The sequence below is a fragment of the Heptranchias perlo genome, chromosome 11 (genome assembly GCF_035084215.1).
Source record: "Heptranchias perlo isolate sHepPer1 chromosome 11, sHepPer1.hap1, whole genome shotgun sequence".
Taxonomy (NCBI): Eukaryota; Metazoa; Chordata; class Chondrichthyes; order Hexanchiformes; family Hexanchidae; genus Heptranchias; species Heptranchias perlo.
In genome coordinates, this window is record NC_090335.1 from 76,592,750 (window position 1) to 76,605,675 (window position 12,926).

At 43.9% G+C, this 12,926-nt stretch overlaps 1 protein-coding gene across 2 annotated transcripts in view; it reads right to left on the reverse strand.

Moving 5' to 3' along the window:
• The window catches only part of pde9aa (phosphodiesterase 9aa), a 68,470-nt gene extending 55,744 nt beyond the window's left edge, over positions 1–12,726 (reverse strand). Inside the window, exons 1-4 of one of the 2 annotated variants that reach the window (XM_067992410.1) lie at positions 12,658–12,726; positions 9,493–9,563; positions 7,624–7,701; positions 7,410–7,453 (exon numbers count right to left, since the gene is read on the reverse strand). In XM_067992410.1, coding sequence (XP_067848511.1) covers positions 7,410–7,453; positions 7,624–7,701; positions 9,493–9,563; positions 12,658–12,726 — 262 coding nt within the window. The remainder of the gene's footprint in view (positions 1–7,409; positions 7,454–7,623; positions 7,702–9,492; positions 9,564–12,657) is intronic. The other variant, XM_067992411.1, reaches the window with a different exon arrangement.
• Positions 12,727–12,926: the final 200 nt, after the last annotated feature.

The following is a 12,926-nucleotide window of genomic DNA, read 5'->3' on the forward strand; positions in this document are numbered from 1 at the left end:
ACTCACACTGAGATACAGAATTACTCACACTGAGATACAGAATAACTCGCACAGATACAGAATTACTCACACTGAGATACAGAATAACTCACACTGAGATACAGAATAACTCACACAGATACAGAATTACTCACACTGAGATACAGAATAACGCGCACACTGAGATACAGAATAACTCGCACACTGAGATACAGAATAACTCACACTGAGATACAGAATAACTCACACAGATACAGAATTACTCACACTGATATACAGAATTACTCACACTGAGATACAGAATAACTCACACTGAGATACAGAATAACTCGCACACTGAGATACAGAATAACTCACATACTGAGATACAGAATAACTCGCACACTGAGATACAGAATAACTCGCACACTGAGATACAGAATAATTCACACTGAGATACAGAATAACTCACACTGAGATACAGAATAACTCACACAGATACAGAATTACTCACACTGATATACAGAATTACTCACACTGAGATACAGAATAACTCACACTGAGATACAGAATAACTCGCACACTGAGATACAGAATAACTCACACACTGAGATACAGAATAACTCGCACACTGAGATACAGAATAACTCACACACTGAGATACAGAATAATTCACACTGAGATACAGAATAACTCACACACTGAGATACAGAATAACTCACACAGATACAGAATTACTCACACTGAGATACAGAATAACTCACACACTGAGATACAGAATAACTCACACAGATACAGAATTACTCACACTGAGATACAGAATTACTCACACTGAGATACAGAATAACTCACACTGAGATACAGAATAACTCACACACTGAGATACAGAATAACTCACACTGAGATACAGAATAACTCACACTGAGATACAGAATTACTCACACTGAGATACAGAATAACTCACACAATGAGATACAGAATAACTCACACACTGAGATACAGAATAACTCACATTGAGATACAGAATTACTCACACACTGAGATACAGAATAACTCACACACTGAGATACAGAATAACTCACACTGAGATACAGAATAACTCACACAGATACAGAATTACTCACACTGAGATACAGAATAACTCACACACTGAGATACAGAATAACTCACACTGAGATACAGAATAACTCAAACAGATACAGAATTACTCACACTGAGATACAGAATAACTCACACACTGAGATACAGAATAACTCACACTGAGATACAGAATAACTCAAACAGATACAGAATTACTCACACTGAGATACAGAATAACTCGCACTGAGATACAGAATAACTCACACAGATACAGAATTACTCACACTGAGATACAGAATTACTCACACTGAGATACAGAATAACTCGCACAGAGATACAGAATAACTCACACTGAGATACAGAATAACTCACACAGGTATAGAATTACACTGAGATACAGAATTACTCACACTGAGATACAGAATAACTCACACTGAGATACAGAATAACTCTCACACTGAGATACAGAATAACTCACACTGAGATACAGAATAACTCACACTGAGATACAGAATAACTCACACACTGAGATACAGAATAACTCACACACTGAGATACAGAATAACTCACACACTGAGATACAGAATAACTCACACACTGAGATACAGAATAACTCACACTGAGATACAGAATAACTCACACACTGAGATACAGAATAACTCACACACTGAGATACAGAATAACTCACACTGAGATACAGAATAACTCACACACTGAGATACAGAATAACTCACACTGAGATACAGAATAACTCACACACTGAGATACAGAATTACTCACACACTAAGATACAGAATAACTCACACACTGAGATACAGAATAACTCACACACTAAGATACAGAATAACTCACACACTGAGATACAGAATTACTCACACACTGAGATACAGAATAACTCACACTGAGATACAGAATAACTCACACTGAGATACAGAATAACTCACACACTGAGATACAGAATAACTCACACACTGAGATACAGAATAACTCACACACTGAGATACAGAATAACTCACACACTGAGATACAGAATAACTCACACAGATACAGAATTACTCACACTGAGATACAGAATAACTCACACACTGAGATACAGAATAACTCACACACTGAGATACAGAATAACTCACACACTGAGATACAGAATAACTCACACAGATACAGAATTACTCACACTGAGATACAGAATAACTCGCACACTGAGATACAGAATAACTCGCACACTGAGATACAGAATAACTCGCGCACTGAGATACAGAATAACTCACACACTGAGATACAGAATAACTCACACTGAGATACAGAATAATTCACACTGAGATACAGAATAACTCACACAGATACAGAATTACTCACAATGAGATACAGAATAACTCGCACACTGAGATACAGAATAACTCACACACTGAGATACAGAATAACTCACACAGATACAGAATTACTCACACTGAGATACAGAATAACTCACACACTGAGATACAGAATAACTCACACACTGAGATACAGAATAACTCACACACTGAGATACAGAATAACTCGCACACTGAGATACAGAATTACTCACACTGAGATACAGAATAACTCACACAGATACAGAATTACTCACACTGAGATACAGAATAACTCACACACTGAGATACAGAATAACTCACACTGAGATACAGAATAACTCACACAGATACAGAATTACTCACACTGAGATACAGAATTACTCACACTGAGATACAGAATAACTCACACTGAGATACAGAATAACTCACACTGAGATACAGAATAACTCACACACTGAGATACAGAATAACTCACACACTGAGATACAGAATAACTCACACACTGAGATACAGAATAACTCACACACTGAGATACAGAATAACTCGCACACTGAGATACAGAATTACTCACACTGAGATACAGAATAACTCACACAGATACAGAATTACTCACACTGAGATACAGAATAACTCACACACTGAGATACAGAATAACTCACACTGAGATACAGAATAACTCACACAGATACAGAATTACTCACACTGAGATACAGAATTACTCACACTGAGATACAGAATAACTCACACTGAGATACAGAATAACTCACACTGAGATACAGAATAACTCACACTGAGATACAGAATAACTCACACTGAGATACAGAATAACTCACACACTGAGATACAGAATAACTCACACACTGAGATACAGAATAACTCACACACTGAGATACAGAATAACTCACACACTGAGATACAGAATAACTCACACACTGAGATACAGAATAACTCACACAGATACAGAATTACTCACACTGAGATACAGAATAACTCGCACACTGAGATACAGAATAACTCACACACTGAGATACAGAATAACTCACACTGAGATACAGAATTACTCACACAGATACAGAATTACTCACACTGAGATACAGAATTACTCACACTGAGATACAGAATAACTCACACTGAGATACAGAATAACTCACACTGAGATACAGAATAACTCACACTGAGATACAGAATAACTCACACTGAGATACAGAATAACTCACACACTGAGATACAGAATAACTCACACACTGAGATACAGAATAACTCACACACTGAGATACAGAATAACTCACACACTGAGATACAGAATAACTCACACACTGAGATACAGAATAACTCACACAGATACAGAATTACTCACACTGAGATACAGAATAACTCGCACACTGAGATACAGAATAACTCACACACTGAGATACAGAATAACTCACACTGAGATACAGAATAACTCACACAGATACAGAATTACACTGAGATACAGAATAACTCGCACACTGAGATACAGAATAACTCGCGCACTGAGATACAGATTAACTCACACACTGAGATACAGAATAACTCACACTGAGATACAGAATAATTCACACTGAGATACAGAATAACTCACACAGATACAGAATTACTCACACTGAGATACAGAATAACTCGCACACTGAGATACAGAATAACTCACACACTGAGATACAGAATAACTCACACAGATACAGAATTACTCACACTGAGATACAGAATAACTCGCACACTGAGATACAGAATAACTCACACACTGAGATACAGAATAACTCGCACACTGAGATACAGAATAACTCGCACACTGAGATACAGAATTACTCACACTGAGATACAGAATAACTCACACAGATACAGAATTACTCACACTGAGATACAGATTAACTCACACACTGAGATACAGAATAACTCACACTGAGATACAGAATAACTCAAACAGATACAGAATTACTCACACTGAGATACAGAATAACTCGCACACTGAGATACAGAATAACTCACACACTGAGATACAGAATAACTCGCACACTGAGATACAGAATAACTCGCGCACTGAGATACAGATTAACTCACACACTGAGATACAGAATAACTCACACTGAGATACAGAATAATTCACACTGAGATACAGAATAACTCACACAGATACAGAATTACTCACACTGAGATACAGAATAACTCGCACACTGAGATACAGAATAACTCACACACTGAGATACAGAATAACTCACACAGATACAGAATTACTCACACTGAGATACAGAATAACTCGCACACTGAGATACAGAATAACTCACACACTGAGATACAGAATAACTCACACACTGAGATACAGAATAACTCGCACACTGAGATACAGAATAACTCGCACACTGAGATACAGAATAACTCGCACACTGAGATACAGAATTACTCACACTGAGATACAGAATAACTCACACAGATACAGAATTACTCACACTGAGATACAGAATAACTCACACACTGAGATACAGAATAACTCACACTGAGATACAGAATAACTCAAACAGATACAGAATTACTCACACTGAGATACAGAATAACTCACACACTGAGATACAGAATAACTCACACACTGAGATACAGAATAACTCACACAGATACAGAATTACTCACACTGAGATACAGAATTACTCACACTGAGATACAGAATTACTCACACTGAGATACAGAATAACTCACACTGAGATACAGAATAACTCACACTGAGATACAGAATAACTCACACTGAGATACAGAATAACTCGCACAGAGATACAGAATAACTCACACACTGAGATACAGAATAACTCACACACTGAGATACAGAATATCTCAAACAGATACAGAATTACTCACACTGAGATACAGAATAACTCACACACTGAGATACAGAATAACTCACACAGATACAGAATTACTCACACTGAGATACAGAATAACTCGCACACTGAGATACAGAATAACTCACACACTGAGATACAGAATAACTCACACAGATACAGAATTACTCACACTGAGATACAGAATAACTCGCACACTGAGATACAGAATAACTCACACACTGAGATACAGAATAACTCACACAGATACAGAATTACTCACACTGAGATACAGAATAACTCGCACACTGAGATACAGAATAACTCACACAGATACAGAATTACTCACACAGATACAGAATTACTCACACTGAGATACAGAATAACTCACACACTGAGATACAGAATAACTCACACTGAGATACAGAATAACTCAAACAGATACAGAATTACTCACACTGAGATACAGAATAACTCACACACTGAGATACAGAATAACTCACACACTGAGATACAGAATAACTCACACTGAGATACAGAATAACTCACACAGATACAGAATTACTCACACTGAGATACAGAATTACTCACACTGAGATACAGAATTACTCACACTGAGATACAGAATAACACACTGAGATACAGAATAACTCACACTGAGATACAGAATAACTCGCACAGAGATACAGAATAACTCACACACTGAGATACAGAATAACTCACACACTGAGATACAGAATATCTCAAACAGATACAGAATTACTCACACTGAGATACAGAATAACTCACACACTGAGATACAGAATAACTCACACACTGAGATACAGAATAACTCACACACTAAGATACAGAATAACTCACACACTGAGATACAGAATAACTCACACTGAGATACAGAATAACTCAAACAGATACAGAATTACTCACACTGAGATACAGAATAACTCACACACTGAGATACAGAATAACTCGCACTGAGATACAGAATAACTCACACTGAGATACAGAATGACTCGCACTGAGATACAGAATAACTCACACACTGAGATACAGAATAACTCACACTAAGATACAGAATAATTCATACACTAAGATACAGAATAACCTGCACACCGAGATAGAGAGAGTAACTCTTACACACTTAGATACAGAGTCACTCTCACACACCGAGATTCAGAGAGTGACTGTCACACACCGAGATACACAGAGTAACTCATACACTGAGATACGGGGAGTAAGTCAGACACTGAGATAGAGAGTAACACTTACACTAAGATGGAGGGTAATACTCATATACAGGAGGTAGAGAGAATAACAACTACTTTCCCACTGAGATACAGAATAACACATGGGGGTCACCATTGACCAGAAACTTAACTGGACCAGCCACATAAATACTGTGGCTACAAGAGCAGGTATTCTGCGGCGAGTGATTCACCTCCTGACTCCCCAAAGCCTTTCCACCATCTACAAGGCATAAGTCAGGAGTGTGATGGAATACTCTCCACTTGCCTGGATGAGTGCAGCTTCAACAACACTCAAGAAGCTCGACACTATCCAGGACAAAGCAGCCCACTTGATTGGTACCCCATCCACCACCTTCAATATTCACTCCCTTCACCACCGGTGCACCGTGGCTACAGTGTGTACCATCTACAAGATGCACCGCAGCAACTCGTCAAGGCTTCTTCGACAGCACCTCCCAAACCTGCATGTTCCCCTCCAAGTGCCCACACCATCCTGACTTGGAAATATATCGCCGTTCCTTCATCGTCGCTGGGTCAAAATCCTGGAACTCTCTACCTAACAGCACTGTGGGAGAATCTTCATCACACGGACTGCAGCGGTTCAAGAAGGCGGCTCACCACCACCTTCTCAAGGGCAATTAGAGATGGGCAATAAATGCTGGCCAGCGATGCCCATATCCCATGAACGAATAAAAAAAAAACATACTCAGACACAGAAAGTAACACACAGTAACATGCATTCACACAGTGAGATAGAGAATAATGCTTCTCTAGTAAAATGCTGAGTAACATGCAATCAAACAGAGATATAGTAATACTAGCTCACACTGAGTAAAACTCAGGCACTAGGATACAAAGAGTAACACTCACTCACACCAAAATACAAAGCAACAATCAGAGAATGACCATTGCTTACACACTTGATGTCGAGAGAGTATTGCTCACGACAATGGTGAACAACTTACCTGATAATTGTGCACCAGTGAGAGCAACGACCCTATATGGAAAGCTGGAATTAAGAGAATGGGGAGAATACTGAAACACATTAACATGTTAGGAGAAACTGCAACCAGTAACTTCTGATTAACTGAGTGTGGGCTCTTTATTAGTACTGCAGAGATTACTTAATAACTGGTAGTTAATTACGAAAGGGGAAGGAAGTTGGAGTGGTGAAGGTACCTTTCTGTGTTTGTAGGCATGGTGGGATCAATGGAGATTATCGCATTGTCTCTGTCCAGCAGCGAGATAGCAGAGCTCCTGAAACAAACAGAGAACGGTCAGACTAATGATATTTGACAAAAGGGAACAATTTTATAGCTCATTCCTCACAGATATGTGAGCCACATTACTGAGGAAGGACCAGACGATATGGGGTCTCCATGCCCACTGGACATTTGTAATCAGTTTGAAGATCTCTGTTCAACACCAACTGAATTGAATCAAACGCTCCCACAAACCAAGATCACTCAAAAAAACATTGAGTTCACACAGATCAAGTGGTGCTTTTCAGTGCATTACTGATTCTGGTGTCAGTATACCTGCAGTCTCTGGGTGACAGTATACCTGCTGTCTCCTCTAGGTGTTGGTATACCTGTTGTCTCCTCTGGGTGTCGGTATACCTGTTGTCTCCTCTGGGTGTCGGTATACCTGTTGTCTCCTCTGGGTGTCGGTATACCTGTTGTCTCCTCTAGGTGTTGGTATACCCGTTGTCTCCCCTGGGTGTCGGTATACCTGTTGTCTCCTCTGGGTGTCGGTATATCTGTTGTCTCCTCTGGGTGTCGGTATACCTGTGCAGCCTTTGGCTGTTGGTATACCTGCTGTCTCTGGCTGATGGTAAACCTGCAGTCTCTGGGGGTCAGTATACCTGCAGTCTCTGGGGGGGGGTCAGTATACCTGCAGTCTCCTCTGGGTGACAGTGTACCTGCCCTGGGAATGCTTAATGGGACAGTGTAGAGGGAGCTTCACTCTGTATCTAAGCTCCTCCTCCTCCTCCCTCTTCCTCCTTCTCCTCCCACACTGCTACCCCCTCCTCCTCCTCCCACTCCACCGCCCTTCCCCCTCCCCATTAAACTGCAGGACACCCCCTGAAAGGTCCAAGTCCCTGAACCTCTGCTTTAGCATCCCAGAGGTGTTCTCAATGATGAGTCTTGTGAATCTATGAGCCTCATTATATTGTTGCATTGCTGCATTGGAAGGTGCCCTCAGGGCTGGCATCAGCCACGGCAGCACTGGGTATGAAAGATTCCCTGGCAGCCAACCCTTTCACCCCATGGCTCCTTTAAGCAAAGCTGGATTGCCTGAGGATGAAGGAATCGTGTGAGCTGCTGGGCAGCCTGATGCTGGTGACCAGCTGCACAGTGATAGAGGGACATTCATAGAATCATACAATCTTACGGCACAGGAGGAGGCTACTCGGCCCATCGTGCCTGTGCTGGCTCTTTGAAAAAGCTGTCCAATTAATCCCATTCCCCTGCTCTTTTTCCATAACCCTGCAAATTAGTGCTGTTCAAGTACACGTCCAATTGCCTTTTGAAAGTTCCTATGGAATCTACTTACACCACGCTTTCAGGTGGTGCGTTCCAGATCTTAACAACCTTCTGTGTGAAAAACTCTGTATCCAACCCGTGCTGTACCTGCCCCGGGAGTGTTTGATGGGACAGTGTAGAGGGAGCTTTACTCTGTATCTAACTCGTGCTGTACCTGCCCTGGGAGTGTTTGATGGGACAGTGTAGAGGGAGCTTTACTCTGTATCTAACCCGTGCTGTACCTGCCCTGGGAGTGTTTGATGGGACAGTGTAGAGGGAGCTTTACTCTGTATCTAACCTGTGCTGTACCTGCCCTGGGAGTGTTTGATGGGACAGTGTAGAGGGAGCTTTACTCTGTATCTAACTCGTGCTGTACCTACCCTGGGAGTGTTTGATGGGACAGTGTAGAGGGAGCTTGAAATTGAGAGAAATACTGAGACGATATGATGTGTTATTTTGTGCTCAGTTTCCTCAGGACTGTATATTTAGTCTGGAAGTAAGTACAAGGAGAGAGTAGCCTTACCGGGAAAGGCCAGCTGTGCTGCACAGTAGTTCCTTGATGTCACGCGGGTTGCAGTACCTGCTGAAAATCACCTGTGTAAAACAGAATGAGTAAAAGTAAAGACAGAATTAATCCCAGACTGTCCTTCTCCTCTCCACTCCCTTATCCTCCTCTCCAAACTCCTCCTCAACCTCCTCTCCACACCCTCCTACTCCTCTCCCCCTACCTTCACTTCCTCCCCATCCCCACCTCCTCCCCCAACCCACCTCCTCCCCCCCACCCCCACCTACTACTCCTCCTCCTCTCCACCCACCCCCACTTCTCCTCTCCACCCACCCCCACTTCCTCCTCTCCACCCACCCTCACCTCCTCCTCCTCTCCACCCACCCCCTCCTCCTTCACCTCCTCCTCTCCACCCCCTTCTCCTCTCCATCCCCTCCTCCTCCTCCTCCCCACCCCCTCCTCTCCACCCCCTCCACCCTCTTCCTTCTCCTCCTCTCCACCCCTCCTCCTCCCCACCCTCTTCCTTCTCCTCCTCTCCATCCCCACATCCTCCTCCTGCTCTCCACCCCCACCTCCTCCTCCTCTCTCCACCCCCACCTCCTCCTTCTCCCACTCCCCATTAAACTGCAGCACACCCCCTGAAAGGTCCAAGCACCTGAACCTCTGCTTTAGCATCCCAGAGGTGTTCTCAATGATGAGTCTTGTGAATCTATGAGCCTCATTATATTGCTGCATTGGAAGGTGCCCTCAGGGCTGGCATCAGCCACGGCAGCACTGGGTATGAAAGATTCCCTGGCAGCCCACCCTTTCACCCCATGGCTCCTTCAAGCAAAGCTGGATTGCCTGAGGATGAAGGAATCGTGTGAGCTGCTGGGCAGCCTGATGCTGGTGACCAGCTGCACAGTGATAGAGGGACATTCATAGAATCATACAATCTTACGGCACAGGAGGTGGCTACTCGGCCCATTGTGCCTGTGCCGGCTCTTTGAAAGAGCTGTCCAATTAGTCCCACTCCCCTGCTCTGAACACTCAGTGGCCGCGACCCGCCACCGAGTCTCAGATCATTGACGTTAGCGCAACATAATCGAGTCATTCCCATTTCTGCGCCTCCTTCTGGCGAAGCTTCATGAGGACCATTGTGAGACATCACCGGAGGCTCGGGGCAATGTCATGGGAGCACAGACTGCCACTATCATCTGAAAACATGCAGATTATTCCACAAACACCTATATCTAGGACATTTGTGAAAATAGTAAAAAGCAGTGGCCCCAACACCAATCCCTGCTGAGCTCCAGCAGGCAGTCCCATGAGAGCCACAAGCTTCACGCTTGTTCCAAGGCAGCCCCAAGGTTGACTCTTGCTGGGGTACTAAGGACCAGCCACTCTCTGGAAACTTGCCCAAAGACCCATTCCCTTTGTGTGAGTCCAGACAGTGAGTGTCAATGTGACATCCAACTGTACAGGGAATCACAGACCAACCCAGTACCGTACTCAGCCGATGTCCCCACTCACACACTTTCCAACAGAAGTCAGTGGACAATGATCAGGAGCAAGATCCCAGGTTGATTTGCCTTTCCCTAACCCAGTGGTCACTGGACAGTGATCAGGAACAGGAATCCTGGCTGATTTTCTTTTCGTTCATGGGATGTGGGTATTGCTGGCGAGGCCGTCATTTATTGCCCATCCCTAATTGCCCTTGAGAAGGTGGTGGTGAGCTGCAGTCCGTGTGGTGAAGGTTTTCCCACAGTGCTGTTAGGAAGGGAGTTCCAGGATTTTGACCCAGCGACGATGAAGGAATGACGATATATTTCCAAGTCGGGATGGTGTGTGACTTGGAGGGGAACGTGCAGGTGATGTTGTTCCCATTTGCCTGCTGCCCTTGTCCTTCTAGGTGGTAGAGGTCGCAAGTTTGGGAGGTGCTGTCGAAGAAGCCTTGGCGAGTTGCTTCAGTGCATCCTGTAGATGGAACACACTGTAGCCATGATGCGCCGGTGGTGAAGGGAGTGAATGTTTAGGGTGGTGGATGGGGTGCCAATCAAGCGGGCTTGATTGGCACCCCTGGATGGTGTTGAGCTTCTTGAGTGTTGTTGGAGCTGCACTCATCCAGGCAAGTGGAGGGTATTCCATCACACTCCTGACTTGTGCCTTGTAGATGGTGGAAAGGCTTTGGGGAGTCAGGAGGTGAGTCACTCGCCGCAGAATACCCAGCCTCTGACCTGCTTTTGTAGCCACAGTATTTATATGGCTGGTCCAGTTAAGTTTCTGGTCTATGGTGATCCCCAGGATGTTGATGGTGGGGGATTCAGCGATGGTAATGCTGTTGAATGTCAAGGGGAGGTGGTTAGATTCTCTCTTGTTGGAGATGGTCATTGCCTGGCACTGGTCTGGCGCAAATGTTATTTGCCACTTATCAGCCCAATCCTGGATGTTGTCCAGGTCTTGCTGCAAGTGGGCACGGACTGCATCATTATCTGAGGGGTTGAGAATGGAACTGAACACTGTGCAACCATCAGTGAACATCCCCATTTCTGACCTTATGGTGGAGGGAAGGTCATTGATGAAGCAGCTGAAGATGGTTGGGCCTAGGACACTGCCCTGAGGAACTCCTGCAGCAATGTCCCCTCTCTCTTACCCAGGGGTCACTGGACAGTTATCAGGAGCAGGAATCCTGGCTGATTTCCTCTGTCTCTAACCCAGGGGTCACTGAACCGTGATCAGGAGCAGAAACCCTGGCTGATTTCCCCTCTCTCTAACCCAGGGATCAGTGGGGAGCGATCAGGAGGGTGAACCCAGGCTGATTTCCCTTCTCTGTGACCCAGGGGATCACTGGACAATGATCAGGAGAAGGAACCCCGACTGATTTTTATCCTCTCCAAGCCAGGGGCCAGTTGTAGTCCTCAAATTGGTTCAGATCAGCTAACAAAACAGACCAGGATGGCAACTGGGACCTCCTGCTTTGTGTGTGGGCTCAGAACCACACTGTGCTGAACCAGCAGAGAGCCCTGACACCTTGTGTTTATAGTTATACAACAAAAAATAGCATTTAAAATAAACTGACCGGTTTCCTCCTCCTATTTTCTATATATGGGGAACTAGTACCTTTCTTGTGAAGTGGGAATGGAGCCCTAGGGATTAACCCTTTCTACGCAGAGTGGACAGTAACTGTGCGACAAGCGACTGTACCTTCTGTGTGCGGCCCTCGATGTCCAGATAGATGGCTTTGGGTCTGTAAGTGGACGATGCGGATCCCATTGCACTGCAGCTGAGATTGTGAGTCAAAGAGCTGAGGGGCGATGATCACAGGCAATGGAGGATGAGACACTCAGACTCCTCCGCAGACCAGCACTTAACCTGAGCTCCACACGCTCTGTCTAACTTTTAACACAACACTCCCACTACAAACCCAGCCACCCACTGACGCTGTGCAAGCTCCACACACTCCGATACCGTTC